Source organism: Protobothrops mucrosquamatus, unplaced genomic scaffold, assembly GCF_001527695.2.
Source record: "Protobothrops mucrosquamatus isolate PMUCROS unplaced genomic scaffold, P.Mucros_1.0 scaffold212, whole genome shotgun sequence".
Lineage (NCBI taxonomy): Eukaryota > Metazoa > Chordata > Lepidosauria > Squamata > Viperidae > Protobothrops > Protobothrops mucrosquamatus.
Window position 1 is genome coordinate 1,055,575 of NW_015386566.1, and position 27,315 is coordinate 1,082,889.

The 27,315-nt window shown below is 40.8% G+C and overlaps 1 protein-coding gene across 1 annotated transcript; it reads right to left on the minus strand.

Annotated features, from left to right (window-relative positions):
- Nucleotides 1-1,776: 1,776 nt before the first annotated feature.
- C1R (complement C1r) lies at nucleotides 1,777-16,256 on the minus strand. Its single transcript, XM_015814030.2, has 11 exons — nucleotides 16,158-16,256; nucleotides 14,678-14,909; nucleotides 13,877-14,069; nucleotides 11,968-12,105; nucleotides 11,272-11,468; nucleotides 9,338-9,485; nucleotides 9,131-9,252; nucleotides 7,979-8,057; nucleotides 4,605-4,745; nucleotides 3,613-3,687; nucleotides 1,777-2,740 (listed from the first exon to the last, which is right to left on the minus strand). Coding segments are annotated over exons 1-11 (2,157 nt in total). The 5' UTR covers nucleotides 16,160-16,256; the 3' UTR covers nucleotides 1,777-1,910.
- Between the last annotated feature and the right edge of the window lie 11,059 nt (nucleotides 16,257-27,315).

Here is a 27,315-nt window from a genome sequence, read left to right on the forward strand (position 1 = left end):
ATAATTCCACCCTGATTGGTAATATGCTCCATAAACCATTTGTGCTCCAAAGAGTTTGTTATTGTAGTATTATGTACAAGGAAAATATCTCTGTATGTCTGTGAGGAACAATGGTCTTGGAGCAGTGGTGGGATTCAGCCAGTTCGCACCACTTCGGCAGAACCGGTAGCTAATTTTTTGTTGCCCAGGCCCAGAATGGACTTCCGGAAGTGGCATCCACACAGAGAACCGGTTGTTCACATATTTCAATCCCACCACTGTCTTGGAGGCCAGGTTGAAATGCAACTGGGCGTCATCATTGCAACATTTTGGTTTTGTTCAGTCAAGTGAATGGTGGTGTCTTTACTTCTCTCTTGACCATGGTGACCAGAGAAAGTCTAAACATCTAAGTGACAATGTCCCATTTCTTTATTTGCATAGCTTGTAGCATTTCAAAGGGCCTTTCTCCACTCTTGTTTGGAATTTATTTGGTAAATTTACTTGTTTGGTAAATTTATTAACCAAAACTTGAGTCAGCAGAAAACAATACCAGCTTGAAATTAAGCTGCCACCATTGCTGTACCCTATTCTGCCTCTATGGCTCATCCCTACTCATTGGTAGCAATCTCACCTTCCTCCAAGTTAAGCAGTATCAAAGCCAAGGAGATTTCCCACATTTTGAGACTGATTTCAATACCAGGAGAGTTAAGGAAAATCTCTTGTTTTGCTCATGAGCTGGGAACCAGATGGAGACAGCTTCATGGAGAGGAGGTGGAAAAACTATGTTGCTAAGAAATGAGATATATTTTAGGCCAGGTCCATCTATAAATTTACCCGTACAAGAAATACATGACAGCAGGAGATTCTTAGACTCAATAGTGTTAGATAAGTTGTTTTATGACAAGAAAGGAGTCATACAGACACAGAAGATCTTCCTGTTGCAGAACACAGACATCAAGAGGCACAAAGCTATCAGCACTGGGTTTATGTCTCCTGCTTAAATAGACTTGGATCAACAGATTTAGAGCAGTTCATTCCCCAGCCTTGCAATTAATATACCCCTGCTCTAGATAGTTTTGCATAGTCTTAGCAACAAAGTTTATGACACATGGCATTCTCTGCCATAGACAAATGTTCTTGACATGTTTTGATTTATTGATAACTTGCTTAACTTTAATGTTTATTAATCACAAAAAATACATTATATCTGAGAATGTGTTATGGTGTTATCGTAAGTTTGTATCAGAAGTCCTCTCTGCTGTTAATGAAAATAATACACAAATCTTTTTGAGATGATCTTGTTTAATTTAGCTATCTTTAGTTTATTTTGCTAAGCAACTAAAGATTTGACAGAGGAAATATCGGTAGAAGCTGTTAGTTAAACCAGTAATTGTCTAGTTTGGGAGGGGATGAAGGGGTCTCTCTCTCTCATATTGCAACAATAAATGAAAAAAATGTGCCATTTTTACAAAAAAAATTGGTAGCTATATTTTGGTTCAGATGGCTGCATCTAATGGCAGATTCTGGAGCCAGATGCTAAAAATATATTCACATTCACAAAATTATATAGTGTGCAATCATTTCCCATCTCAGAGTCCCCACTGATACTAGAAAGAACCCCAAAGAAACTTTTGAGCCAAGAGGATGAAATGGGAATGGGAAGAAATAACACTTCCTTTTCCTATTCAGAAATCTTTCTTCGCTTTTCCCAAAACCTTTCTCTTTGCTGATGGCATCGGAAAATGAGTAGAGAAATGATGGGCAGGAGGAATTGTTCCCCCCCTCTCCCAGCCAATAAAAGAAGCAACTATACATTTATTTGGTATCAAAGAAAAGAGGGCAGGGCGGCAAGAACAACAGAAAGCTAATGAGAAGTATGTATTTTTCATTCATGCATAGAATCATAATTTAGTTTACACTTCTTCAGTAGGCTAATGAGAAACCTGCATGGACACCCAATCCTTCCCAACAATGCCCTTTATCCAATCCAAGTAATTGATGATTTTGGTATAAAAACCATACCCTTTGCCACACTCAAGGCCCCAAGAAACAATGCCTGTGGCCACCCAACGCTGAGTCTCTGGGTCACGCACAGCTAAGGCCCCTCCACTGTCCCCCTGACAGGTGTCTTTTCCTCCATAGGGGTTACCAGCACAAAACATGTTGTCTGAGAAGACGTGATCCTTCTGAGAGATCTTACTTCCTTGCAACCACTCCCGACACCTATCCTGGTTGCCCACTGGGATGGGGGCATATTTCAGCCTGCTAGCAAGGATGTTTTTTTCTACTCCAAAGCCACTGGCATACCCCATCCAACCTGGATGATAATAGGTGGTGTTTCCTGACTCAGGGAGACAGATAGGCAGCATGTCATGGCCAAGAGTCACCGGATCCCTCAACTCAATGAGTGCGATGTCTCCATCAAAGTTATGCTCATCCTTTGGATTGTAGTCTGGATGTACAAAGAGTCTGAGAATTGGTTTATTGCCTACTTTGTACAGTTCAGTCACATCTGTGTGACCCAGGAAGATTTCAGCCTTCTCTGCTACCTGCGCAGGGGTCAGCATCTCTGTGTCATTCTCTTTCCCTTTTGGGTACACAACGTGGGCAGCTGTCAGGATCCAGCGATCACCCAGCAGTGCCCCTCCTGCTCGTCCAGTGATGACCGTCATAGCTTGCCATGGGAAACTGCCTCGTGGGGCATCCTTCCCTCCAATAATTCGCTGGATTTCGACAATAGGGTTGTCTGGCTTTCCACACACTGTGAAAACAGAGAGAATGCTCAGAAAAGCTGCAGCACCATCTCCCTGCCCTCTTGACCTCCCCCTAAGCAAACTTTCCTTATTTGTCCACCTTATCTTTCCTTAAACCACACCAGAGCCAGCCTCTTAATCAACTTCTTCTTTAGTTCTTGTTAATCCATTTACTTGCTGCTGTCCCCCTTTTGAGTTAAAAATGTCAGGTATCAATACCTCTCTCATTACACTACCAGAAGAGGAAACAGAAGGTAATTCAACAGATAGGATCCTGCTACGCTTGGCAAAGACAGCCACCGGAACTGGGCACCTAAAGCCTGCCAATAATTTGTTGGGTGGCTTATTCTTCTTTCTCCAAGCTTTGCTGGCACCTATGACTTAATCTTCCTATTAGGACTGTCTGTGGGTGCTATTCTTGTTTGTCCTTCTGGACCCACAAAAGAAGTGAGAGCTGACCAAAAAAACAGACCTCAAAGGTCTCAGACTGATTTTTTTTTAATTCTCAGCAAAGATTTTTAACCAGAAATACTAGTTGTGGTTATTTAAAAAAAACATCTGAGAATTGCGATATGCTTTATCAATATGCTTCTTTTATATATTTTGATCTCTGCTTTTTTGTTTGTGCTATCTGCCTATCCTCCTTTTATTTACAGAAGTTAATTTTAAGAAGAGAATGAGAACTGAAATTAATCTCAGGGCTGGATCCAGAATCCCATCTCATTCTAGTAGGTCAAATAACAATGGAGGTGGACATGATGCCTGCTTCCTCTCTGCCTCTTCTGGTTCTATAACCTGCTAGTCTTCTGGCACCAGCATCAGCTATGACTACTGGGAAGTGGTGAATCATGTGTTAGAAAAATCTTTGGGCATGATTTACCTGGTAGACACATTGGAATGTCATCATGGTCAATTTGATCCTTCCAGGAACCCTCAGCTGAGCAGGTGTAGATACCTAAAGGAGAAACAAAAACAAGAATACTGGGACCAGATATTGAATGCTCAATGGTTTTTGTTTATTTTTGAACATTTTATTGTTTTTTTTAACCATAGATGCTTTATGTTCTTTTTTTTGTGTATCTGAACATCTTACAAGTGCAATGAAATTGAAATCACTCACTCACTCACTCAAACCAACCAACCAAAAATACATTTATTGCTGTCCAATGTGTTTTAACACCAAGTACTCTAGCCCACAATGATTCCATCGAGGTTGGGCAGCTAAAACCAATTTAAATAAATAAAATAAATAATTTTTTCTGGCTATAATGAATTTATTTAAAGAATTAACATTGTCAAATCAGATGCCCAAGAGCCATTGGTTATTGCTTCATTACCATCTCTTATGTTATTTTTAAAAGAAATTTATTTATTTATTAAATTTATATGCCCAGCCATCTACCAAAAGAAACTCTGGATGCCAGATAAGAATAACATAATACAATTATTTTTTTAAAAAGCATTAAAACAATAAAGGCACCATTGAGGTCCTACCAGAACTTCATCCATAAATCGGGCATCTTGTGCCAGCTCCATCAACATCCTGGCCCCAGTTCTGAGGGGGAAATCCAGGTTTTTGCTGTTTTCCAAAAGGCCAACAAGGGTCAAGTCCATCCATATCTCTAGGGAAGGCTGTTTCATAAGGCAGCCTCAATGAGGCCCTCCCTGCCAGTTTCACCAAGGCAACCTGGAGCATGCCCAGCCTTCCTCCCCCCCAACACTACTGCCCCTCCCCCCCACATTTGGTAAAGAAGATACACATACAAAAGCAAGGAAATTTCTCGGCTGCTGGTTTGCCAAGTTTCCAAAGCATTGCTGCAGCTTGAACTGCTTCCGCTGGGCTTGCATGGATCTGGCTATGGAGGGCCTCACCTTTTCCTGGGGTGTTGAGCAGGCGATAATAGGGTTCATTACAGCGGTACTTGATAACTGACTCATAGTTGTTATTTTTTGTTGCTGTTACAAAATTAAATGCCCCGTTTTTCAGAAATTTAGGTTCACCGCAATTCACAACTGCAAGACAAAACACATAAGATGAAAAGAAGTATCTCCCTCTGGGATTTTCCAGGGATCAGAAACGATCACAACCCAAGACCAGCACTCTCACAGGAATCATTCATTTCTTTCTCAGGCTATGGTGAATAGTATGTCATAGCTCAAATCCTGCCCTAACAGAACAATGCAATAATGGTGAATTTTAGTTTCTGTTTTAGATCCTATTTAGTGAAGAAGATCAAAACTTTGTGTGAGATGTAGCAGTATCAATCACTAGTTTGGTTTGTTTTTAAATGAGAAGCAAAAGAGAGGATTAGCTTATTTCCCTGCTATTAGTTATATCCAAATTACATCTGCATATAAAGAAATGCTTTTTCATGCACAGGCAAAAAGATACCAAATCCTTAAGACTATTCAGAGAGAGGTTTAGCAGGGAAACATAAAGAAATAAAAGAAAGCCTCCTCAGGATTGTCAGATGTAAGATCAAGTATTGGCAGCATGTCAGAAAATAAAGAGCATAAATCTAAGAGCCAATTTCCACAATTTAGGAGAGTTTCCTTGTTTGCACAATTGCAGCAAAAACATCCCAGCAACCTTTTTTTTCCCTGGCTACTTCCTCCTGATGTTGCTTTCATCGCATTGCTATCTTAAAGTCACCCTTAGCCACATCTGTGCTAAAGTAGCATTATTTTTTTTGTCTTATCTCAGCACAGGGTTTGCCATGGATAGAATCAGATGGGTTTCATTGACTATTCTGTTGGCAGTATAGCTAGGTGACTCCTGGGAAGAGATTAGCTATAGAGCAGGGGTGTCAAACTCAATTTCATTGAGGGCCGCATCAGCCTTGTGGTTGTCCTTGGGGGGCCGGGTAGGTGTGGCCAGGGTGGGCACGGCCTACTGGGTGGGCGTGGCCTACTGTGTGGTGTGGGCATTGCCAGCTCTACATCGTTCGTGTCAAGGGTGCCTGTGGGGGCCTGGGCAGGAGTGGGACAGATCTGAGGGTCTCTGGCAGAAGGGGGTAGGACCAGGGCAAGCACCAAGGCATGGTCCACTGGAAGAGCCTGCCCAAACCCCTCCCCCGGAGCCCATCAAGCTGGATATGTGAAGTAGGCGAGGGCCATTTGCTGGCCACTTCCAGGTGATGGTGCATTTCTTCATTCCTCACAAAGGGTGACACCTCCCCAGCGTGTGCCAGGGAGCGGGTCCAACACAGCAGGGGGCAGTCCCTTGCTGTTTCCAGATGGCCTTGTGGAGCTAAGACTGAATGAGTTTCAGCATAGATGGCCACCACAAAATTGTACATTGGCTCCTGGGCGGCCGGGGCCAAGGCAGCGGGGGCCATTCCCTCACTGTTTCCAGGATGGCTTCGCGGGCCACATGAAACCACGTTGCGGGCCGCATCTGCCCCCCGGGCCTTGTGTTTGACATGTCTGCTATAAAGGCATATTTAATGGGGTGGTGTTTTTTTTATGAATCTGCCACCTCTCCAATTTCTGGACATTATCTTCTAGGGCCCTTCTTTTCTTTTATTTTTTTTTTCATTTAAGAAATACAGAGGGTATAAATTGGGATCTCCCCCCTACCCCCCACATACATTGGGGTTCTGAGCTGAACCCAGCTTGGAGACATGGATCACTGAACAAGAGCTGACAAATGAAGATGTTCCTGTCAGTTATGATTTAGATTACTTTTAAATATCTTAGCATTATTATTAAATGGTGCTAAAAATCCAAAAGGAGCTTGATTATCAGCTGATACCAGCTAATAATCAGGTTTCCTTCTATACACTTTTGTAAAATCAGAGTGAGTTTTGAAAGATGGCTAAACTTTCCTGTTTAACTATAGATCAAAATTTGCCTCCATCCCTGTCTAGGTTCTATCACCACATAAAGGAGAGTGATTGCCTGAAATTTTATATGCTGAGTAACATTTGATAGGAGCAGAAGGAAGCAAAGCCAGGAGAATCCAGCAATCACTCTCTGAGGCATGCCTTGTTGTTGTTGTTAATTGCGAAGTCGTGTCCAACCCATCGCGACCCCATAGACAACGTTCCTCCAGGTCTTCCTGTCCTCTACCATTTTCTGGAGTCCATTTAAGTTCACACCTACTGCTTCAGTGATTCCATCCAGCCATCTCATTCTCTGTTGTCCCCTTCTTCTATTGCCCTCAATCTTTCCCAGCATTAGGTCCTTCTCCAGTGAGTCCTTCCTTCTCACTAGGTGGCCAAAGTATTTGAGTTTCAACTTCAGGATCTGGCCTTCTAAAGAGCAGTCGGGGTTGATCTCTTCTAGGACTGACCGGTTTGAATGCCTTGCAGTCCAAGGGACTCACAGGAATCTTCTCCAGCACCATAGTTCAAAGGCCTCAATTCTTTGTCGCTCAGCCTTTCTTATGGTCCAACTTTCACATCCATACATTGCAACTGGGAAAACCATGGCCTTGACTATACGCATTTTTGTTGGCAGGGTGATGTCTCTGCTTTTTAGTATGCTGTCTAGATTTGCCATAACTCTCCTCCCCAGGAGCAAGCGTCTTTTAATTTCTTGGCTGCAGTCCCCATCTGCGGTGATCTTGGAGCGCAGGAAAATAAAATCTGTCACTACCTCCATTTCTTNCGCATCAAGAGGCTCTTTAGTTCCTCTTCACTTTCTGCCATTAGAGTGGTATCATCTGCATATCTTAGGTTGTTGATATTTCTCCCGGCAATCTTAATTCCAACTTTTGATTCATCTAGCCCTGCCTTTCTCATGATGTGCTCTGCATATAAGTTAAATAGGCAGGGCGACAGAATACAGCCTTGCCGGACTCCTTTCCAAATTTTGAACCAATCAGTGGTTCCGTGTCCAGTTCTCACTGTTGCTTCTTGACCCACATATAGGTTTCTCAAGAGACAAATAAGATGGTCTGGTCTTACCAGAGGCATGCCTCATACACCATAAATAAGGGCTGCTCCAAGATAAGGACAGACAGTGAAGGCAAGGCAGCAAGCTCTATGCTGGTATATTTTTCTGGCTCAGAATTGGTACACCATGAAGAAGAGTCCTATTTATTGCCCAGTATAGATTGAATGAACACAGTGGACTCTCTTGTGGACAGAGGCAGCAAAAGGCTTCCCACTGCCATGGGCAATGAAGATTCCCAGCTCCAGCCCTTCGGTGCCAGGAGTCATGAAAAAGGTCACCAGAATTTGGGGAACTTGATCTGCTTAGGTAGTATTGCAGGCAACAAGTAGGAAAGACTAACTACTCACTTTCACATCCGGGCATAGAACGATGCCAGGTCCCATCATGTTGGCAGACAGAGGTAAAGGATGTCAAGTGTTCTTTACCCTGTTCAAAAGAAAAACAACTAGCAATCAACTTAATACCTTTGTTGATGGTCCTGCCGACTGAGGTTCAAATCAGACTAGAGATGCAACCTTAGGAAAGTTTTGTTTGGCAGTGGCAGATGGGGTAGGCTGTACATGGGGTTTTGCCTTAGCCTTTCTCCTTATTGGAATCTGTGGTAAGGAAGAAGAAAAGCTTTCTCTTTCCAAAAATGTAAGAAGGATCCCTCACCCATGTTACTGACACCATTCTGGGACTGACAACATTGCCAAAGCCAAAAGCAATCCATCTTCATATCTCTGACCCCCGTTCCCCCCCCCCCATATAATTATTACTCAAAAGTAATTCCCTGCATTAGCAGGGCGGGTCTTCAGAAACCTCATGAAAACAAGGTTTCAGGTTTGGGTTTTTCTGCATGAAAAAATATCTTAATTATAAAGAGGATCAATTGTTGTCATTAGTTTTAGACTGAACTTGCTATTGGACAAGCTATAGTGATTGCATGTTTATACCAGATGGAGAATTCTTTTTAATTAAAATCTGGGACTCTGGGGTAACAAATGTAATCCTACAAGAAAATAGGCTGGGGGGGCAGCTCACTAGTCTTCTCTAGTTAATATATGACTGGTTAGAGTTATTCAGTAGTGTGAAAACATGAGAAAAGCTTGCAGTTGTAAGTTTGGTGCTAATAGAATCGAGGTCTGACCTTCAAAGCAGCTTCTAGAGCTGAGTTTCAAATTAATGTTTTCTTTCTCTCTGTTACACTTTCGGTTTCTCCAATTTCTTCTCTGTGCTTTATTAACTATTCAAAAATTGCGCAATTGGCAACTCTCTGTCTTTAATCAGAAATCCAAGTACAGTTTGACCTCTTTCTTTTGCATGGGGAAGATACGTATTTTGTTTTTTCATGCCTTGACATATATCTTAATTTGCTTCCATGAAAAAGAGTAGGAGATGCAGAAAGAAAGGAAAGCTTTTAGAAGAAGCAACAGGGAGACCACTTGGATCAAGGTCATTGCAAGAAAAAAGCTTATAAGAGATAAAAATAATAAAGCACTCAAATGAATAAGGCTCACCTCCATCAAGTTATATCCAGTTTTGCAGCTGACAATGAAGTAGTCTTGGTATTGATACAAGGGCTGTGGGTCCTTGATGATGGTGAAGGCATCTTTTGGCACAGGCTTTGGGCAGCGGATCCCTATTGGAGATGAGAAAGAAATGAAAGAAGCAGCAGCAGAAAAGTCATTCATTACCTTTTAAAGTATTGGATGGGAAATAATTACTTTCTATACTGTACGAAATCTTCCACCCTCGGCTGTATCCTGATTCATCTGTGAGAAAAGTGACATCTACTGAAGAACTGTTGGTTTCAATGGTTCTTGGAGGCACGTTGCCACAGAATTCACCAATCTGTTTCATGCCAGCATGGATCTAGTAAGAAATTCAAGTTTCAGAAATGAATAGTCCATCAGTCAGAAGAAGATGTTACATGAAATGGGAAACAAACTTACTCGGGAGATTTGGCTATAAGCTCATTAGAATGAAAAAGGCATTCCAAAATTTGACTTGTGCCAAATTCAGAGTGTAATTTTTCTATATGGTTATTAGAATTGCATTTTTATACCTTTTGAATATTTCTATTAAAACCAACCAACCAACCAACCAATCAAAAGTTATCTATCCATAGGTTCAAATTTAATTTCTCTCTACTATAAATAAGGTGGAACATATAGCAAAGACATTTAAATGTTGTTGAAATATTTCTCTTTTTGTTTATTTTGATGGATTTCCCATAAACATTTCTTTATTATTTGTTTATTTAATTTCTATAGCCGCCCATCTCAGCTCATTGTCTCTAGATTTTGGTTTTTCATGTTAGCTCTTTTATATAATTTTGGGCTTTTTCTTGCAATTATCTTTTTATATTAACTTTTGATTTCATTGTTAGTTGCTGCATTTTAATGTTTCATTTAATTTAATGTTTTGAATTTACTTAACATATTTACTTAACATATTTTCTAAAAATTAAATAATGTAATAAATAAATAATTCAGTAATAAATATATATATACATACATAATTATTAAGGCAAAAAGATTGAATAAATGTTCATATTAGGGGGTGCAGGGAAAGCCTCTCTATATGTAGTAACAAAAGCATTTTGACTGTGGGAAGTCAGCCCCCCCCCAGAGAAAGAAATATTTTGGGGAATATTAAAAAGGCAGAATATTATATTTCCCCAAAGGAATAATGGAGAAGTTCTTAAAAGGCAGAAAACCCCCTCCCACAAGTCTCTCTGCCCCAAGCAAAAGCCAGGTCTGTAGAAATGCAGATTTGATAATCCTTTCAGAAAGGCTGGAACCAGGATGTTTAGAACTGATGGGATTAGAAAGACAAAGATCCCTAGAACCAGCATCCAACACAGGACATAGCCATCAGCCACAGGGATGCAGGACATGATCTTTAGGACATAATAGGATTAACCCACCACCATCAGAATACTAAAAAGGCACACTGAACCTCTGGTCAAAGTTCATGCCACAGGAACAACTCCAAACACAAAAGCCCAAGAAGGCATAAAAACCCACCACTCCCAACAACATGTGGTCAGCTGCTCCAGAGCCACATGTCTTGTGGTTCTGTTCTTCAATAAACTACAACCTTCTTTCTAAAGCAGTCTCCATTTTGTTTATTCCCGGCTTGGACTGGACCCTGATAAATATTTTTCTTTCAACATGACAATAGTGTGAAGTGAACAGCAATATGAAACAAACAGAAGGTGCCCAATCTGAGATTTCCCCTTCGAGATTTCCCCTTTGGATCAACTATGGTCAGTGTGTTGCCTGCTTTGTAACAGTGAAAGCACTTGATGTGTACTTGTGTTCTACTTGTACACTTGTTATACACAAAATATTACATGAGTCATTTGGTCTGTAATAGGCATTTCAGAAGAAGCCAAGCTCCCTGGAACAACTCACCCTATTTGCAGTAGAGTTTACTTTAAAATGTAAATGGAACATGGACAATATTGGACAATATTCTGGCTATTTCCATAGATCTTTCTTAGGAAAACCCCAAAAGTTTAATTCCACAACGAGAACCTGGAACAGACTGTAGCAATCCTTGAAGCTTCCTTATTCCTGATCTATCATCCATTATAGGATTGACCCAAGTACTGAATGGCAATATCAATTAGGAATTTATCAATCTGCAGTACCTTAAGCTGGTCATAAGGGCAACGGACTTGCTGGTGGTCATCAATTTCAAATGGCTGCAAGAACTTGAGAATAATGGTCATCCCTTTCTCTACCCGTATGCTGTAATTACACTGCAAGTTGGGTGGATAAGGCTCAGGGTATCCAGGGCTTGAGAAATGCCCAAAGGTTTCTGTGAACAGTTCATTGCTGCAATCCACTGCAGAGGAAGAAACAAAAGAAGATTCACTTGAAGGAAAACTCATATCAGCCCATCGGCAAAGCAGCAGGTGGTATATTTCTGGGACCTATTTCTTTTCCTATGGCATTGCAAACCTGGAATAGCACCTTGATGGCATTAGAGACAAGGGTTATCGGCCCTTTGAGATAGACTAGATGAGAAATCAGAAACCCCAGGATTTATAGGATTGCTAGTCACAATTGTAAGGTGTAATAGCAGAATTTTAAAGCCATTCAGATATTTCCTCTGCTGCTTCTCATACCAGAGGGAATCAAGGCAGGGTTGTTCTGAATTTCATTTTCATATTTTCTCCTCTCCTTTCCCAGAACTAAATTGTTACTTCTCCATTAATGATTCCTGCAAACTTCCTGAATGTTATCTTGCATTCTTCCATATTGGTATTCTTCTGGCCATTGCTCTACATGAGCTCCCTGTTCTCTCCAGTATTCTGCTTTCTTGGGTGATCATATGGACTCACCTTTGCAAGAGTGCCGATCACTCTGGAGTTGGTAGCCGGGCTGGCAAGAGCAGAAGTAGCCCCCTATATAGTTGTGACAGAAATGCTGGCATTGAGGACCATCTTCAATGTCATTTCTGGGGGCACACTCATCTAGATCTAGAGGATGAGATGAAAGCAGGAAACAGAATAGTTTACAGGATTTTATTGATTTTGCATTTAAGGTCGGTTCATTCTTTTGCTCTTGAGCAGAAAAACATTCTCAAGGCAGCTGTTTCCAGGGCAGCTTCCCAGTAAAAGAAGAAATCCTAGTCCTCCTGCTTATGATCTATTATAATACACCTGCTTGCTCATATGTGCTGCATCTCAGCTGGAGATTAATGGTTACTAAAAATCTTATTCCCTCACCGGCAAATATTTATAGATAGCTGCAATGTTGAGGGTCTGCTGTTCTTCACTTAGCATGTTCAAGCTGCAAATCTTTACCGGCTATGACAGAACTGCAGATGTGAAATAACAATTTAAGCAATACAGTTAAAGCCTCCTGTGACCCAAAGCCCCCAGTTCCTGAAGACATGAGAAAACCCACACGGCACTTGGCAGACGGTTTTCATTTATGAGAGTTGCAGCTTCCTGCAGTCATGTGATCAGGATTTGCAACCTTCCCAGCCAGCTTCCAACAAGCTCAATTAGTGGGGGAAGCAGGGAAAATTGCAAATCATGATCATGTGATGTCTTGCTTAATGACTGTGCTGTTTCACTTAATAACTGTGGCTAAGGGTCATAAAATTGAGCCTGGTTGCATGGTGCCTCTATTAATGATGGTGTCACTTAACAATGAATTTTCCAGCTCCATTATGTAGAATTAGGATTTTCCGCTTGATCTGGCAACACTTCTTGCACTATTGGATTCTCTCATCTTTCCATCTGAATGACACAATCGTGTCCTGCTGGGCTGAAGACTAAGTCGTGTCTGGGAAACACAGGACACAGCAGGAGGCGTGGCTACTTTGTCAGACTTAGTCTAATTGGGCAGGAAGACAGTCTAAACCCATTTGTGGATTCTCCATCCATCATGCTGGAGAAGAAGCTGCTTAACGGGCAAGATATCTAAGGATTTCAAATGGGAAATCCTCACCCAGGTAAAGGCATGAAGGTGCTGAACTGGTGCCTGTAGTGTTAGAGCTAATAAGTTGAATCATGATAAAGAGGTGCTGTTTGGAATATGTGGTCTTCAGGAAATATAATGTTTTTGATATGGTTATATTCCCCTAAAAAAGAAAATGTATAGCAGTCATTTGTCACTGGAGCCTCAGGCACTCTTGGTGTCTTGACATATTTTTCATCCATTTAGGTTCACCAATTTCTACTATTTCTGGACAGGGACAGCCTAAGTGCTAGTAAACTTCTCACTGGGGTACTTACACAATGTTATCTGTTGAGCTACCTTTGAAGACAATTTAGCAATTTCAATTGCTGCAGGCTAGAGATGCCAGAATTTTCACCTGTATGTTCACACACCAGGTCATCCATCCAGTATATAAAGGCAGTATTTGCATGGTAACATCGCTATGTATGTGTCATCAGTTCATGTCATCACCAGTTTGCTGCAGATGCCTCTGGCTATATTTACATATACCACTACACTGAGATAGACACAGAACCCTGGAAACTGTATTTCCCAACCTCATTTATACTGAGCTAATTAAAATAGAGTATTTTTAAATAGTGTGAGATACTTCTTCCCAGATTTCTTCCCATCTGGACTGAATTGCTATTTATGAGCTAAGCTCTCCACTGAGTTACCTACTCTTTCTTGATTGTTTATGTTTATGTCCTCTTCTGTTCCTTTCCTCCCACCCTAAATATTTCTCATTAACAAGCCTTGACTGATCTTGAAAAGTGAGGCTGGGTCAGTTTCTATACTCACCCACGGCTTGATAATAAGCTAAGAATCCCTTATAGGAAACTACAATGCCATTCTCCTCATTAGAGAAGTCAGACTGGAACAGGAGCCGCATTCGATTGTTGGTAGACAAAAACTCCTTGTCTCGTGGGTAGTTGCCTGTGGCAGAGTCTACCTGGCCACAGAACCGGCCTAAATCCTTCTTGTTTGCTGTGATCTGCCAGAGTCCAAGGAGAGAAGGAAGGAAACATTAGAAACTGGAGAGCTTCTTGGCCAGGATCCAAAATATCTTCAATTAACCTGACACATACTGTACATGGGGTATTGCACTGTAATCCTTTAAAAACAGTCCATGCAGAAAGCATCTTGCCAATTTGGATTGAAACAAGGGGAATTTGGAAAACAAACTGAGATGCAGAAAGTTGGTGTGTTATAGAAGAAGAAGGAAGGAAATCAAAATTCCCCCTAGTAAGTGTTTTCTTGCAACTAAATGTTAAATTTAAATTTACTGACAAAGAATTAAAGGGAGACTCTTTAATCGAAGGCTCCTAGATTGGGGCCGAAAGGCAAAAGCGGAAGCAGTATGCTCCGTCCCATATTTGGGTAGACCAGGTTGCTCTGATAGATCAGTTTCACCAGAAAACACTTGCAACTAAATCTGAGCTCAAATACAAAAAAGTGCGAGGAGAATAATAAAGAAGACAAGAAGGACCTTGTGATGCAAAGTCCAGTGAATACAGTAATATCTGATCCTTTAGGGGCAGCAATACTTGGATCTCAGAGACCCTGATTCCCATCACCACAACCCAGCCTTTCTTTACATACCTTGACGAAGTCATACCGGCATGCCTCAGATGGCTCCAGATCAAACAGCGAAAAACGTAGCTTCACTCTGTAGCCCTTTGGTACTGAAATGTCCCAGGTACTGATGTTGTTGTTGGGGTATGTTTTGGGATAATTTGGGGAAGTGATCTCCCCATAAAGCTTCTTTGTGGTTGGCTTGGAACTGACTGCAGCAAATAAGAAAGCTCCCTGAAGCAGGAAGACAATGGGAGACCTGGCAACACAACACAACATAGGCATGTATGAGAAGACATAGCCAAAAAACAGAGCAAACAAGGCCTCTGAAGTGGACACCCGCCCTCTAAACACAGACACATATAGTGAAGATTGAATTGGGCAATAGGCACCTTTAAAGAAAATGCATCTATTTCTTTTGAAACATCTTCTCAGTATTGCATAAGTAGAACTTATGGATTACAAGCCTTGTTTTGCCTTTTAACAGAGAAGCTTAGATTTCTAGAATGGTACATGCTGTACGTCCAGCCTATCCAGTCTATAATGGTACAATGATGCTAACAGAATCACAGTGTATACTGTATACATATGTAGTCCTGGGACTAGGGCTATCAGATCTGGTTGTAAATATCCAAATGACCAGTACAAGGCAGTAAATAACTTCAGAAAATTATCTCATTGCTATAGTGATAGTTGAACTTTTGTAATCCAGATCCTATCCTTCTGCCTATGGACCTTCCAGTGAACTGGATCTTGCAATTCCTGATGGAAACATGGCGTTTTATCCTCCTGTATTAGAACAGTTCACTTGTTAATCCAGAAGGTGAAAAATCCTTTAGCACATAGCAGGACAGTATATGGTAGCCTTGAAAACTAGGATCCTTCAGAATTGCCAGAAATTACAAGAGTGTCAAGAACATCATGGTCTCTGTTGGCAATGCTATGTAGACTAAGCTCTCTGCAAGGATCCTAGAGATAATAAGGAAAGGAGAAAGGCAGCAATAGTCCTTGAGTGGTTTTCAGTTTTGATTTCCCTGTGAAGTAGTTGCTACTCTGATTTGTTTGCTGTTGCTCTACAAAGCTCTTTGGACCCAAAGATCACCAAGTGCTGCGAAGGAACCTGGAGAGGAATTGCTAACTCTAATCCCAAATCCCTGTCTCTGGCCTACATTGGCAATCCCTGGCTTTTCAGTTGAAGATGAGCTAAGGGTCTTGAAGCAAGCCCATTAGTTGAATGAAGAAAAGCACTATGTTGTACTTGCTAACCCCGTCTGCGTAAGGGGCTGCAGGACTAAACCAGGAACAAGGCACTTTAGCAGCACCTTGAGGCTGTGTTATATTCATCTAAGGTTAAACCCAGCCCTGTAGTTCCTTCTCAAGCACACCATAGATATTCTGCGTCCCTGGAGATGTTTTAATATAGATATAGTAAAAAAAAGAAATCTCTGCATTTGGTTTAACAATAGGCACCTATGCCACCTCCCTTTCCCACACAAACAACACTCACATGTTCGAAGGTGGACTTAAGCTCTCTTTTCTCCCTCCAGTTCTTGAGGTCTGTTCTTGGGAGTTTCAAACAGATTTCAATAAATTCTTAACCCTGTTAGCTATGATTCACAGAGATTGGGGTAGAACATGCAGAGTGGGAGGGAAGAGAGATAGCTGGTAGTTTCCAGCCATTAGGTAATAGTTATGGCTTTCCTAAGTTGTGTTCTGCTGCCCTCTGCTGTCTACACACTCACTCATACACACACACACACACATACACACATACACACATACACACACACACACACACACACACCAAAAGAGACATTTTTTAATATAAATATGTCCACTTAGAGACAGGTGAGTAGTTAGCATAGGTGAGTAGTTAGACAGATAGAATGATGGAGACATTGTTATTATGTAGAATAGCCATCCTCAATGTGATGATAAATAGAAAAATATTGTTATTATTAGTTGTCTGATTTGTATTATAATTTTCATTTTATTGCTTTTATTGTATTTTTGTACTATTTCTAAGCTAATTGGAGCTTTTGAGGGGGATTGAACAGCATATACATTGCAGCAAATAAATGTGTGCATATACACATAAAAGTATACTCTCTGGAATTAAGCTGGGCTCTTGGGGACCACATAGACCTCTCTGTGTAGTAGTTTATCTCATCCAAGCATTAACTAGGTTCAGTCTTTTTTATCATTTCTGGAGATCAACCAAGGTCAACATACACAGAGGCATTCCAGAGCAGTGTTTCTTAACCTTGGCACTCTGAAAAGGTATGGACTTCAACTCCCAAAATTCTCCAGCTGTAGCTGAGGTCCACTCCATTCTTTGGGTGCAATTCTCCATTTTTCAATTTTGTGGAGTTGAAGTCCACATATCTTCAAGTTGCCAAAGTTGAGAAACACTGTTCCAAACAGAGGAGAGGGAGAGAGGGAAAATTTGATCAAAGAGCAATTAATCGCAATGGCTTTTCTAAAACCAGGAAATAAACCAAGACTTCTGATGTGTCATTAAGCCTAATTCAACATTGTGTTATCAATAGATAGAAAAAAGACAACTTGCTGTATTTATGGATAGTGAAAACATATAGCAATACCTTGTCACAGGTGCTGTATATACTGTATGTATTATCGAGTCACCTTTGGCAAGATGGGTGGCATATAGGAGAAAGAAAGAAAGAAAGAAAGAAAGAAAGAAAGAAAGAAAGAAAGAAAGAAAGAAAGAAAGAAAGAAAGAAAGAAAGAAAGAAAGAAAGAAAGAAAGAATTATCCAATCTATATAGTGCCCAACTCACCATAACAACCTTACCATTCAACTACTAATCCACTAAAACAGAAATTAACAAAATACCTTCTAGTTGTTAAAGACATCTGTTAAAGACACCAAGATGGAGACATCTACCATTTATTCATACACACACTTCATAGAAAAGGCACATTTCTTTGATATTGATGATATTGAGGCAAAGAGGAAACATGGAATATGCCCAGCCTGGAAGAGCATAAACCAGAGACAAGAGACCTTGCAATTAACATGATCCTGTGGCATGTAGGGCTTTATACAGATGATAACCAGCACTTTGAATAATACACAGAACCCCACTGGAAGCATAACTTGCAAAGTTGTGGTGTTACATAGGTTAACAAGCTACTATCCACAAATGGTAAATACTAATCAGTCAATTAAATATGAGCATACAAAATATGCATTCATTCTACCAGCCCTCCATGTTACCAGCTAATTAGGGATGTAATTTTTATTTTTGCTCCTTTTTGCAGATTGTCAAATTGAAAGTTGTGCCCATAGGTCACATATGTTGTTGCAGATATGGTTTACTCACTGCAAACAGTAATAATGTCATATATTGCTCCTGGCTAAGCAAAGACTTGCATAATACGTCTACCTGGATTGTGTTACATGCAAGAATTGTCAATTTAAAATGACCGAGTTTATTATTCATATGTCAGCAGTTAGAATGGAAGTGATTGTAGCTGGTGCTTTGGGAAGGATGTTAAGAGTGTGATCCAACTAAAATAGAAAAGAATCAGCACATGAAACTTCTAGGTTTGGGATTCCCCCTACATTTCCCCATATAATCTAAGGACTCTTTTCTGGTATCTCTGCTGAATGCATTCCTTATTTAACAGAATACAAGAGAAGGACCAGGGGAGATGTGATAGCAGTGTTCTAATATTTGAGGATGTCTCACAGAGAGGAGGGGGTCAACCTATTTTCCAAAGCACCTGAAGGCCAGACAAGGAACAATGGATAGAAACTGATCAACGAGAGATTCACCCTAGAAATAAGGATAAATTTTCTGACAGTGAGAACAATCAACCAATGGAACAGAGTGCCTTCAGATGTTGTTGGTGCTTCATTACTGGAAGCTTTCAAGAAGAGACTGGACTGTCATCTGTCAGAAATGGTGCAGGGTCTCCTACTTAGGTGGTGGGTTGGAGTAGATGACCTACAAGGTCCCTTCCAACTCTATTCTAATGTGAAAAGTCCCCTTCCTTCACATTGCTTCTTAGGATTTCTATAATATACAGCATTTTCAGTGCTTTACAACTGGAGAAGGGAGAAGGAGAGAATTGAATGTCAAGGTGAAAGATGACATGGAATTGTCCTCCTGTGCTGTCTCCCCACTACACACACACACACACACACACACACACACACACATATGGCAAGAGTTCTACAGGCCCTCAGAAAGCACCCTTGTTGCACAGGTCCTGATTCCAAGCTCAGTAGAGCAAGAGTTGCTAGATAACCAAATCCAATGGGCACACACAAAGTTGAGGAAAGCAGCCCAGGAGGCAAACAGGCCAGGATACAAGGCACAAGCACACAAGGCACACAAGTGGGCACATTGCTCCAGCAACACTCAAGTTCTCAGGGCGGGGTTAAGTAGACAATGCTGGCGCAGCCCTTCATGAGAGGTGAGGTTGTCTCCGCATGAGTAGTCTAGCTCAGGGCTTTTCAACCAGTGGTATGTGTACCACCTGTGGTACTTTGTCACATGGCAGGTGGTATGCAACATCCCAGAGAAGGGAATGAGCCGAAGCGACTCAAGCCTGAGGGAGAGGCAGCTGCAGCTGCAGGACTGTCTGGGCTGGAAGAAGCCCCAGGAGCTGGCAGGGCTCCAGCTGATTGGTTCCAGCTGGCACAGAGCTGGAGGTGAACGGAAGAAAAAGGGGAAGGAGAGGAGAGGCTATAAAAGGAGGTGGTTTGGGCGGGAAAGGGGGAAAAAAGACAACAGGGAAAGAGAAGGGGAGCTTAGCAGGCAGGGAGGAAAAAGAGACAGGGAAGAAGAAGCAGCTGTTGCTGGAAGAAAAGGTCCCCTGGTTCTTTTTCTCCAGCCAGGAGAATGCAATCAGCGCTGAGGCCGGCAGATGAGAATGTCAGAAAGGAGCTGGGTTTATTTAGTTCTGGATCAGCTGGCAGCTTGATTGGGTTGCCATAAGGATTTTTGTACAGTTTTCACAGTGTTTGTAATTCAGAGGCTTGGTTTGTGTACTTTGGTTATTGGAATATTTTAGTTTGTATTTTAGGCTAGCAATGAGTCCAAAGTGTTGACTTCCATAGGTTTAATCCCTTTAAACAAATGTAATTAGTTTTACCCCCTTATCTTGAGTCTGTCTATGGCTTTTAGAAAGTTTTCTTTGAAGCTAAACAAGCTTAATTCAAGGCTAAAGCTTTTTGCAATTGATGGAGCCTTTCAGTCTCGGATTGCAACATTGTGACATGTGACATGCTGCAGCTTTAAGACACTCCCCCCCCCAGAGTTTATGTGTTTCTTTATTTTGTGAGCCTTTCTTGCTTTGCACTTGATTCCTGTGTCTTTAAGGGTACATGGAAGAGATTGGGGGGGATGCATTCTTACTACATTGCGGAAAGAGCTCAGACGGGAGACAGGAAGAATGGCCGACCAGCTTACTCAAGGGTCTACAAACTTAGCAACTTTAAGATCTGTGGACTTCAACTCCCAGAATTCCTCAATCAGCCATGATGGCTGAGGAATTCTGGGAGTTGAAGTCCACAAGTCTTAAAAATGCCAAGTTTGAAGACCCCTGAGCTAGCTAGTAGTGGTGCATATTAATAAACATCACAGGAAAGAGACCATCAAATGACACTGTGGCTTCAATAGATGGGCTGGGATTAATTTTCTTTTGGCCCATGATCTGCCTTGGGATTACGGGATGAAGAATGAAGAATCCCTACAGAGGTCTGCCAAAAGCAAAGGATTTTTAATGTTATCCTCAAAAAACATCTAAAACCATACGATGGAGACTTGGCATGGCATCTGAAGAATTCAGAAAAAGCTAAAAGCCCTGATTGAAATTTTTTTTTAATCAATACCTTCTTAACTATAACAAGGAGAAGGCCAGCTTCAGCGACAATGGCAAGGTGACTCATGTCTCCCCTTAGTAGAGACAAAATTAGCTGCTTCCCTTATATGTAACTGTGATGGGACAAGATGCCTCATGGAAAACCTAAAAATGTGGAACAACCTGTATAGGTAAATCATTCTGAACAGAATCCAGAAAGCTATGGGTAAGCAGTAGGCGTGAGCTTAAATGGATTCCAGAAGATGATAGAGGACAGGAAGACCTGGAGGAACGCTGTCCATGGGGTCACGATGGGTCGGACACGACTTCGCAACTAACAAAAAAAAAAGTCAGTGTAACTCCTTAACATTGAATTATAGGGCACTTTTGGGAAGCACCACTTACTCCCATCCTGCCAGGTGCAATTTTGGATTGTCTTCGAGACTGTCCAGTGATGAACATGTTGTAGTAATTCCACCTTGAGATTCCTCAGGTATCTCTACTTAGGAATGGCACAACACCTTCATCAGCTAAAGCTGATGAAAAGCCTCATTCTCACCAGTATAATGTGGCTAAGCAGCAACAGCACTGAATTCAGGCAGGACTTTAAGCTGCAGACCTTGTCCTTAAGAGGGAACTGTGATCCTGTCCATATCTGATATTTTTCATACTCTGATGTCCAACTTCCTGGAAGCAACAACAACTTCTTTGTTGACCAAATTGAAGTTTATTTTATTTTTCCACATCCAGTTCTTCACAAATCAGAGATGTGCAGAGACATGACTTGAGTTCAAAGAAAAGGAGAAATATAATTGGATACTATCAGTGTACTAGTAACGACTGAGATTAAACCTACCCCTGATTCTTCCAACAGCTTCATATAAATCTTAAATGAAATGGGAAATAAATTGCAAGCTTTCAGGAACCCCCAAGGACTATTCTTTTTTAAAAAATGCATATTAATGCATTAAAAAAACATTTTAATGCATTTTTAAAAAATGCTGTGGACATAGCATACTTAGATTTCAGCAAGGCATTCGACAAAGTAGACAACAACTTATGTCTTGGTAAACTAGAAAAATATGGGATAAACAGCATCACCACCAGATAGATTTGTAACCAACTGACAAACCGTACTCAACGAGTAGTCCTTAATGGTACTACATCTACATGGAGGAAAGAAAACAATGAGGGTATCACAAAGTTCTGTCTTAGGCCCAGTACTCTTCAATATCTTCATAAATGACTTAGATGAGTGAATAGAAGGGAAATTCATCAAATTTGCAGATGACACTAAGCTGGCAGGAATAGCCAACACCCCAGGAGACAAGCTCAGGATCAAAAAAGAGCTTGACAGACTTGAACAATGGGCCCTATCCATTGGAGACCTAGTGGACGATCACTTAAACATGAGTCAGCAGTGTGCAGCAGCAGTCAAAAAGCTAATACAATCCTTGGTTGTATAAACAGAGGCATAGAATTAAAATCACATAAAGTATTAATACCACTTTATAAATACTTAGTAAGACCATGTCTGGAATACTGCATCCAGTTTTGGTCACCATATTCCAAAAAAATGTTGAGCCTTTAGAAAAAGTGCAAACAAGAACAACTAAGGTGATTAAGGGTCTTAGAAAAAAAAACATGAAGAATGGTTGCAGGAATTAGTTATGGCCAGTCTAGAGAAAACAAGGACTAGCAGTACTGACATCATAGCAGTATTCCAGTATTGGAGGGACTGCCACAAAGAAGAGCAGGTCAACTTATTTTCTAAAGAGCCAGAAGGCAAGTCAAGAAACAATGGATGGAAACTAATCAAGGAGAGACGTAACCTGGAATTAAGGAAAAACTTCCTAACAGTGAGGACAATTAACCAGTGGAACAGCTCGCCTTCAGAGGTTGTAGGTGCTTCACTGCTGGAGATTTTTAAGAAGAGACTGGACAAACACCTGTCTGAAATGATATTGAGTCTCCTCCTTGAGCAGGGGGTTGGACTAGATGGTATGGGGGGGGGAGGAGGAGAAGTGACACCATAGACATGATGCAAATTCCAGCAACATATCTACTTGTATCAAACATTTTTCTAAGACATCATCATGATATTTGCTGGATGCTGTTTGTCATGGATATAGTACAGTGCTCCTACCTTCTATCAATGATGGGTGAGACTATGCAGGTAGAGAAGATGCTATTGCTGGTAGCAGCCATATCCAGGGAGGCAAGAGGATTAGATTAATTTCAGTGGTGTCATGGCCTCATGATGAAAAATCCCTCACCTTTTCAGTTTTGGGGGTGGTGATTACATTGTGATGCTGCTTTCAGCATCCAGCTGAAAGTGGCAAATTTCTGTAAATGGTGCTGGCTGTTAGGTCTGTGCTTAGCCCTGTCCTTTGTCAACTGTCTTTTCTTTCTTTGCCCTCTGGTCTATAAGTATACATGTTGGATGCTGTGCCAGCCCCTGAACGGGATTGCTCTGTGAGAATGAGTGTATTCTACCTATTACACGTGTTAAGATTTATAATATTTGTCTTATTAAGTATTCAAATATTTGTGCCATCAGTTTTTATCAGCTTAATATATTAATTTTGCCCTGAACAGCTGTCTCTGTGATGTCAACTACTCAACTGAAATGTTATTGGTGGGACAAACATCCTAACATATTTCTTGTTCAACAGTTTTTCAAATTATTTAATATTTTGGTATGCATTTAGCTACTTTAACCTTCTTTTTGGAATAATAAGTAGTTTGCAAACACAGAAATTCAGTACTAATTTTATCTGATTAAGTGTGTTATGGATAGTGGTGGCATTCAGCCAGTTCACACCACTTCGGCAGAACTGATAGCTAATTTTTTGTTGCCCAGGTCCAGAATGGACTTCTGGAAGCGGCATCCACACAGAGAACCGATTATTCACATATTTGAATCCCACCACTGGTTATGGATCACACATGAATCTAAAGCGATGTTTTTCAACTTGAGTAACTTTGAGATTTGTGGATTTCAACATGCTGGTTGGAGAATTCTGGGTATTGAAATCCACACTTCTTAGCTGCAGAGGTTGAGAAACACTAACCTAAAATTATAAAATCCAGATCAAGTTTTACCAAATCATATTCTGTTTAAAGAGTATTGTTCCAGAAATCAATCAGTCTGAAAAATGCTTCTAGCTCTTCATGATTTGTGACTTTAGTTGTTCTGGCTAGGCTGGAAAAAAAAAAGCTGCAGCCCTAGAAGCTCAAGTCACTACTGCTCTCTGGACAAAGTGACCTTGACTTAAGAAATCTAACCTAAATCTCTAATTTTAGAGATACTTTCTCTACTTAGTTGGCTGCTTTACCACTCAGTCACATTTGTACACTGGCAAGTAAGCCTCAGTGACTTCTTACTCATTGGGACTTACTTTCAAGTTAACAGTGCATAGAGTTACATACAGAAGTAATAATGTTGTCTAAATGGCTAGCCCTATCTTGCATCAGTGTAAAATGACTTGTGACACAATTATAAGGCCCTTACGCCAGTGATTCCTCTCCCTTAGTCCTCAGCTATATCTGAGCCCTGATATATTATAGGTAACCCTTGCCTAGTGACCCCAATTGCAACTCAGTCATTAAGTGAAGCAGCTGCTAAGTGAAAACATGACTATGCTTATGATCTTACTTCAGCTTTTCTTTGCTTTACAGACCTGTAAAGATTGTAAATGGAGGGATTAGTCTCAAAGTTACTTTTTCATCATCCTCGTAACTGCAAACAGTTGCTGTATGAGGCGGTCGCTAAATCTGGACTACCTGAACAATTACCCCCACCCCCGCCCCGTGACATGCTTAAGCATTTTGCTCAGGGAGCAAACCTGGAGCTGTGCTTTCAACAAATCATAACTTTTCCCAGGTGAATAAGTAATGGAGAATATCAGCAGATCAGCTTTTCAGCTCCTTGCTTGTAATCATGGCTCTCATTCTAGTTTATAGCTCCACCACTTCATGAATTTATAAACAGGGCAAGAAGAGAAACAATAACCTAGAGGCAAAGAGATCCACTCCCACTCAACTTACACAGTCCACAAATGTATGTCCATTTATTATATGTCTATTGGTTTGCAAAGTATTCACTAGGGCAATCTGTTACATGGATGAGTACAACAGACAGACTCCTTTTGCTGAGCAGCCACAAATGATGCTGGAGATGAGCATAGTTGGTAAAGTGTATTATCTATGAATCTTGCAAGTGACATGAGGATGCTGGGTTTCTTGCTGACTTGGCACTGTTCCTTGGTTTATCTGTATGCCTGGCTGGGAGAAACCTGAGCTGGGGATAGCAGAGGGGAAGTAGGACATGTCAGTCGATGTGTTCAATTTCAAAAGAGCCACAGATCTGCAAGAACCGTTGCTCACAGTAGCAAAAACGAGAGAAGATGAACACGCTCTCCTTTTCAAAGATACAAAGGATGCACAACATCTAAGATTTAACTGAGGGATATTATTCTTGTGTAGACAGAGATGTCCAATTCCTTATAGGATTCGCTGTCTAAGTTGCTCCAAGGTTACAGTAATGTAATAATTTAAAGTAGAGGTATAGCCTGAGACTCATAGGCAGTCCCAACAGCCTCCGTCTCCAAATGTTACTACAAATTCCCAGTGTTGAATGTCTTAAAGAAAATGGTGATTAAACACAGGACTAACCCCTGTGCAACTGTGATTAATCTCATTTAGAGTTGAATAAAATTATTTAAAAATAGTTTTTGTCTGGCTCCACTTGTTTCTTTGTTCTCACAATATTTTTTAAGGGTATGCCACTCAACACAAAGCGCAACCCCCCGGCCTGAAAAAGTTGCTGTCTTAGTGTTGCACAGCATCGAATGTAGTTGCTTTGAGGAAAAAGCTCTATTTTGTATTTTGAATATCGTAAGCAGCTCTGAGCTAAAACAAAACGAAAATTCAAGTTCACCTCAGGTGCTTGTAAAAATAGGATATCGTGACCTTATTTTATGGCGAAACAAAACTTCACCTTTATGATCATTCTTTCAATTTAGGGCAACCAGTCTTTCATAAATGATTAATAGATGTTTATTTTTAATCATATAAAAGACTGACCTCTTTTCCTGATCATTAGAATTATTTTTCAGCCTCCCGTCTTGCTTCTGAAATATTTATTTATTAATAAAATTTATATGACTGCCCATCTCACAGAAAGTGACTCTGGGCTACACCCAACAATCTAATATTATCATAGAACATAGAATAATAGGGTTGGAAGGGACCTTAGAGGTCTTTTAGCCCAACCTCCTGCTCAAGCAGGAGACCCTATATACCATTCAGGACAAATGGTTGTCTGGTGTCTTCTTGAAAACCTCCAGTGATGGAGAACCTCAGCTTCCTCAGGTAAGCTGTTTTACTGATTAATTGTTCTCACTGTCAAGAAACTTCTTCTTAGTTCTAGCCTGAATCTCTCTTTAATGGTCTTCCACCCCTTACTTCTTTTCCTGCCCTCAGGTGCTTTGGAGAATAGGTCAACCCCTTCTTCTTTGTGATAGCCCATTAAGTCTTGGAAGACTGCTATCATATCACACATGATCCTTCTCTTCGTCAGACTAGCTGTATCTGGCTCCCTCAATTGTTCACCTTATGCCATAGCTTCCAGGCCCTTATCATCTCTGTTGCTCTTCTTTGTATTCTTTCTAGGGTCTCAACATCTTTTTCCTATTGTGGTGAACAGAACTGGACACATTATTCCAAGTGTGATCTTGCCAATGCAGTATCACTTCATTGTACTATCACTTCATGTGATTTTGATACTATCCCTCTGTTGATGCAACCTAGTATTGCATTATCATTTTGGCAGCTGGAGCCCACTGCCGGCTCATACTTAAGTGGCGGTCTCTTAGGACACCTAGATCCCTCTCACAGTTGCTACCATTGAGCCAGGTATCACCTATTCTGTAAGTGTGCATTTGGTTTTTCTTGCCTGTGTGTAGGACCTTATGTTTCTCAGCACTGAATTGTATTTTGTTGAGTAAGGCCCAGTGTTTCAGTTTGTCAAAGTTCTTCTGAAGCTTGAGCCTATCATCTAAAATGTTGGCATTTCCCCCCAGTTTAGTGTCCTCTGAAAATTTGATGAGTTTCCCTTCTGTTCCCCCATCTAGGCCATTTATGAAGATGTTGAAAAGTACTGCGCCTAAGACAGAATTTTCAGGTACCCACTACATGCTTCCCTCTATGTAGATAGTTTCAATGAGGACCTACTGCTGAATATGGTTGTGTTATCCATTGTTGATTTTTTAAATTGTTGTTAATAAGGTTGGTTATCAGGCATGATAGCACTTCACAAACATCAGAGTTCAATGGCTAACATTTTTTTTTAGAAAAGAAACAATGGAGATGAATGCCTTTTGTTCCTCCGTAGAGTTTCTGAATTATTCATATTTACAAGCATGGGATTCTACTTTGTGGTTTATATGAGTTGGGGGAAAGGGGGAGTAAACAATGGTGGAGGGGGTGAATGATATATATGTGGCTGGAGATTTGGTAAATGTAGATTTATTTGTACAAGTAGATTCAACAGTTACAGAAAAAAGGAGGCAGAATTGCCAAATGTTAGTGGCAGGAATAAAGTCAGAGAGATGTCTGCATAATGCAGTTAAAAAAAAAGTAGTGGCCACAATAGTACAATCCAGTCTCAACCTGTTGTATGTGCCATCTGTGCAATGCTTATAAAAACAAAGCAGGGCTTCAATCGCACCATCGCAACCACCATTTTGACTTTTTGGAAAATACTCCTGAATGATTTGCTTGAAGTAACTTTTATTTCAAGGAGCTCAAGGGAGACTAGCCAAGCA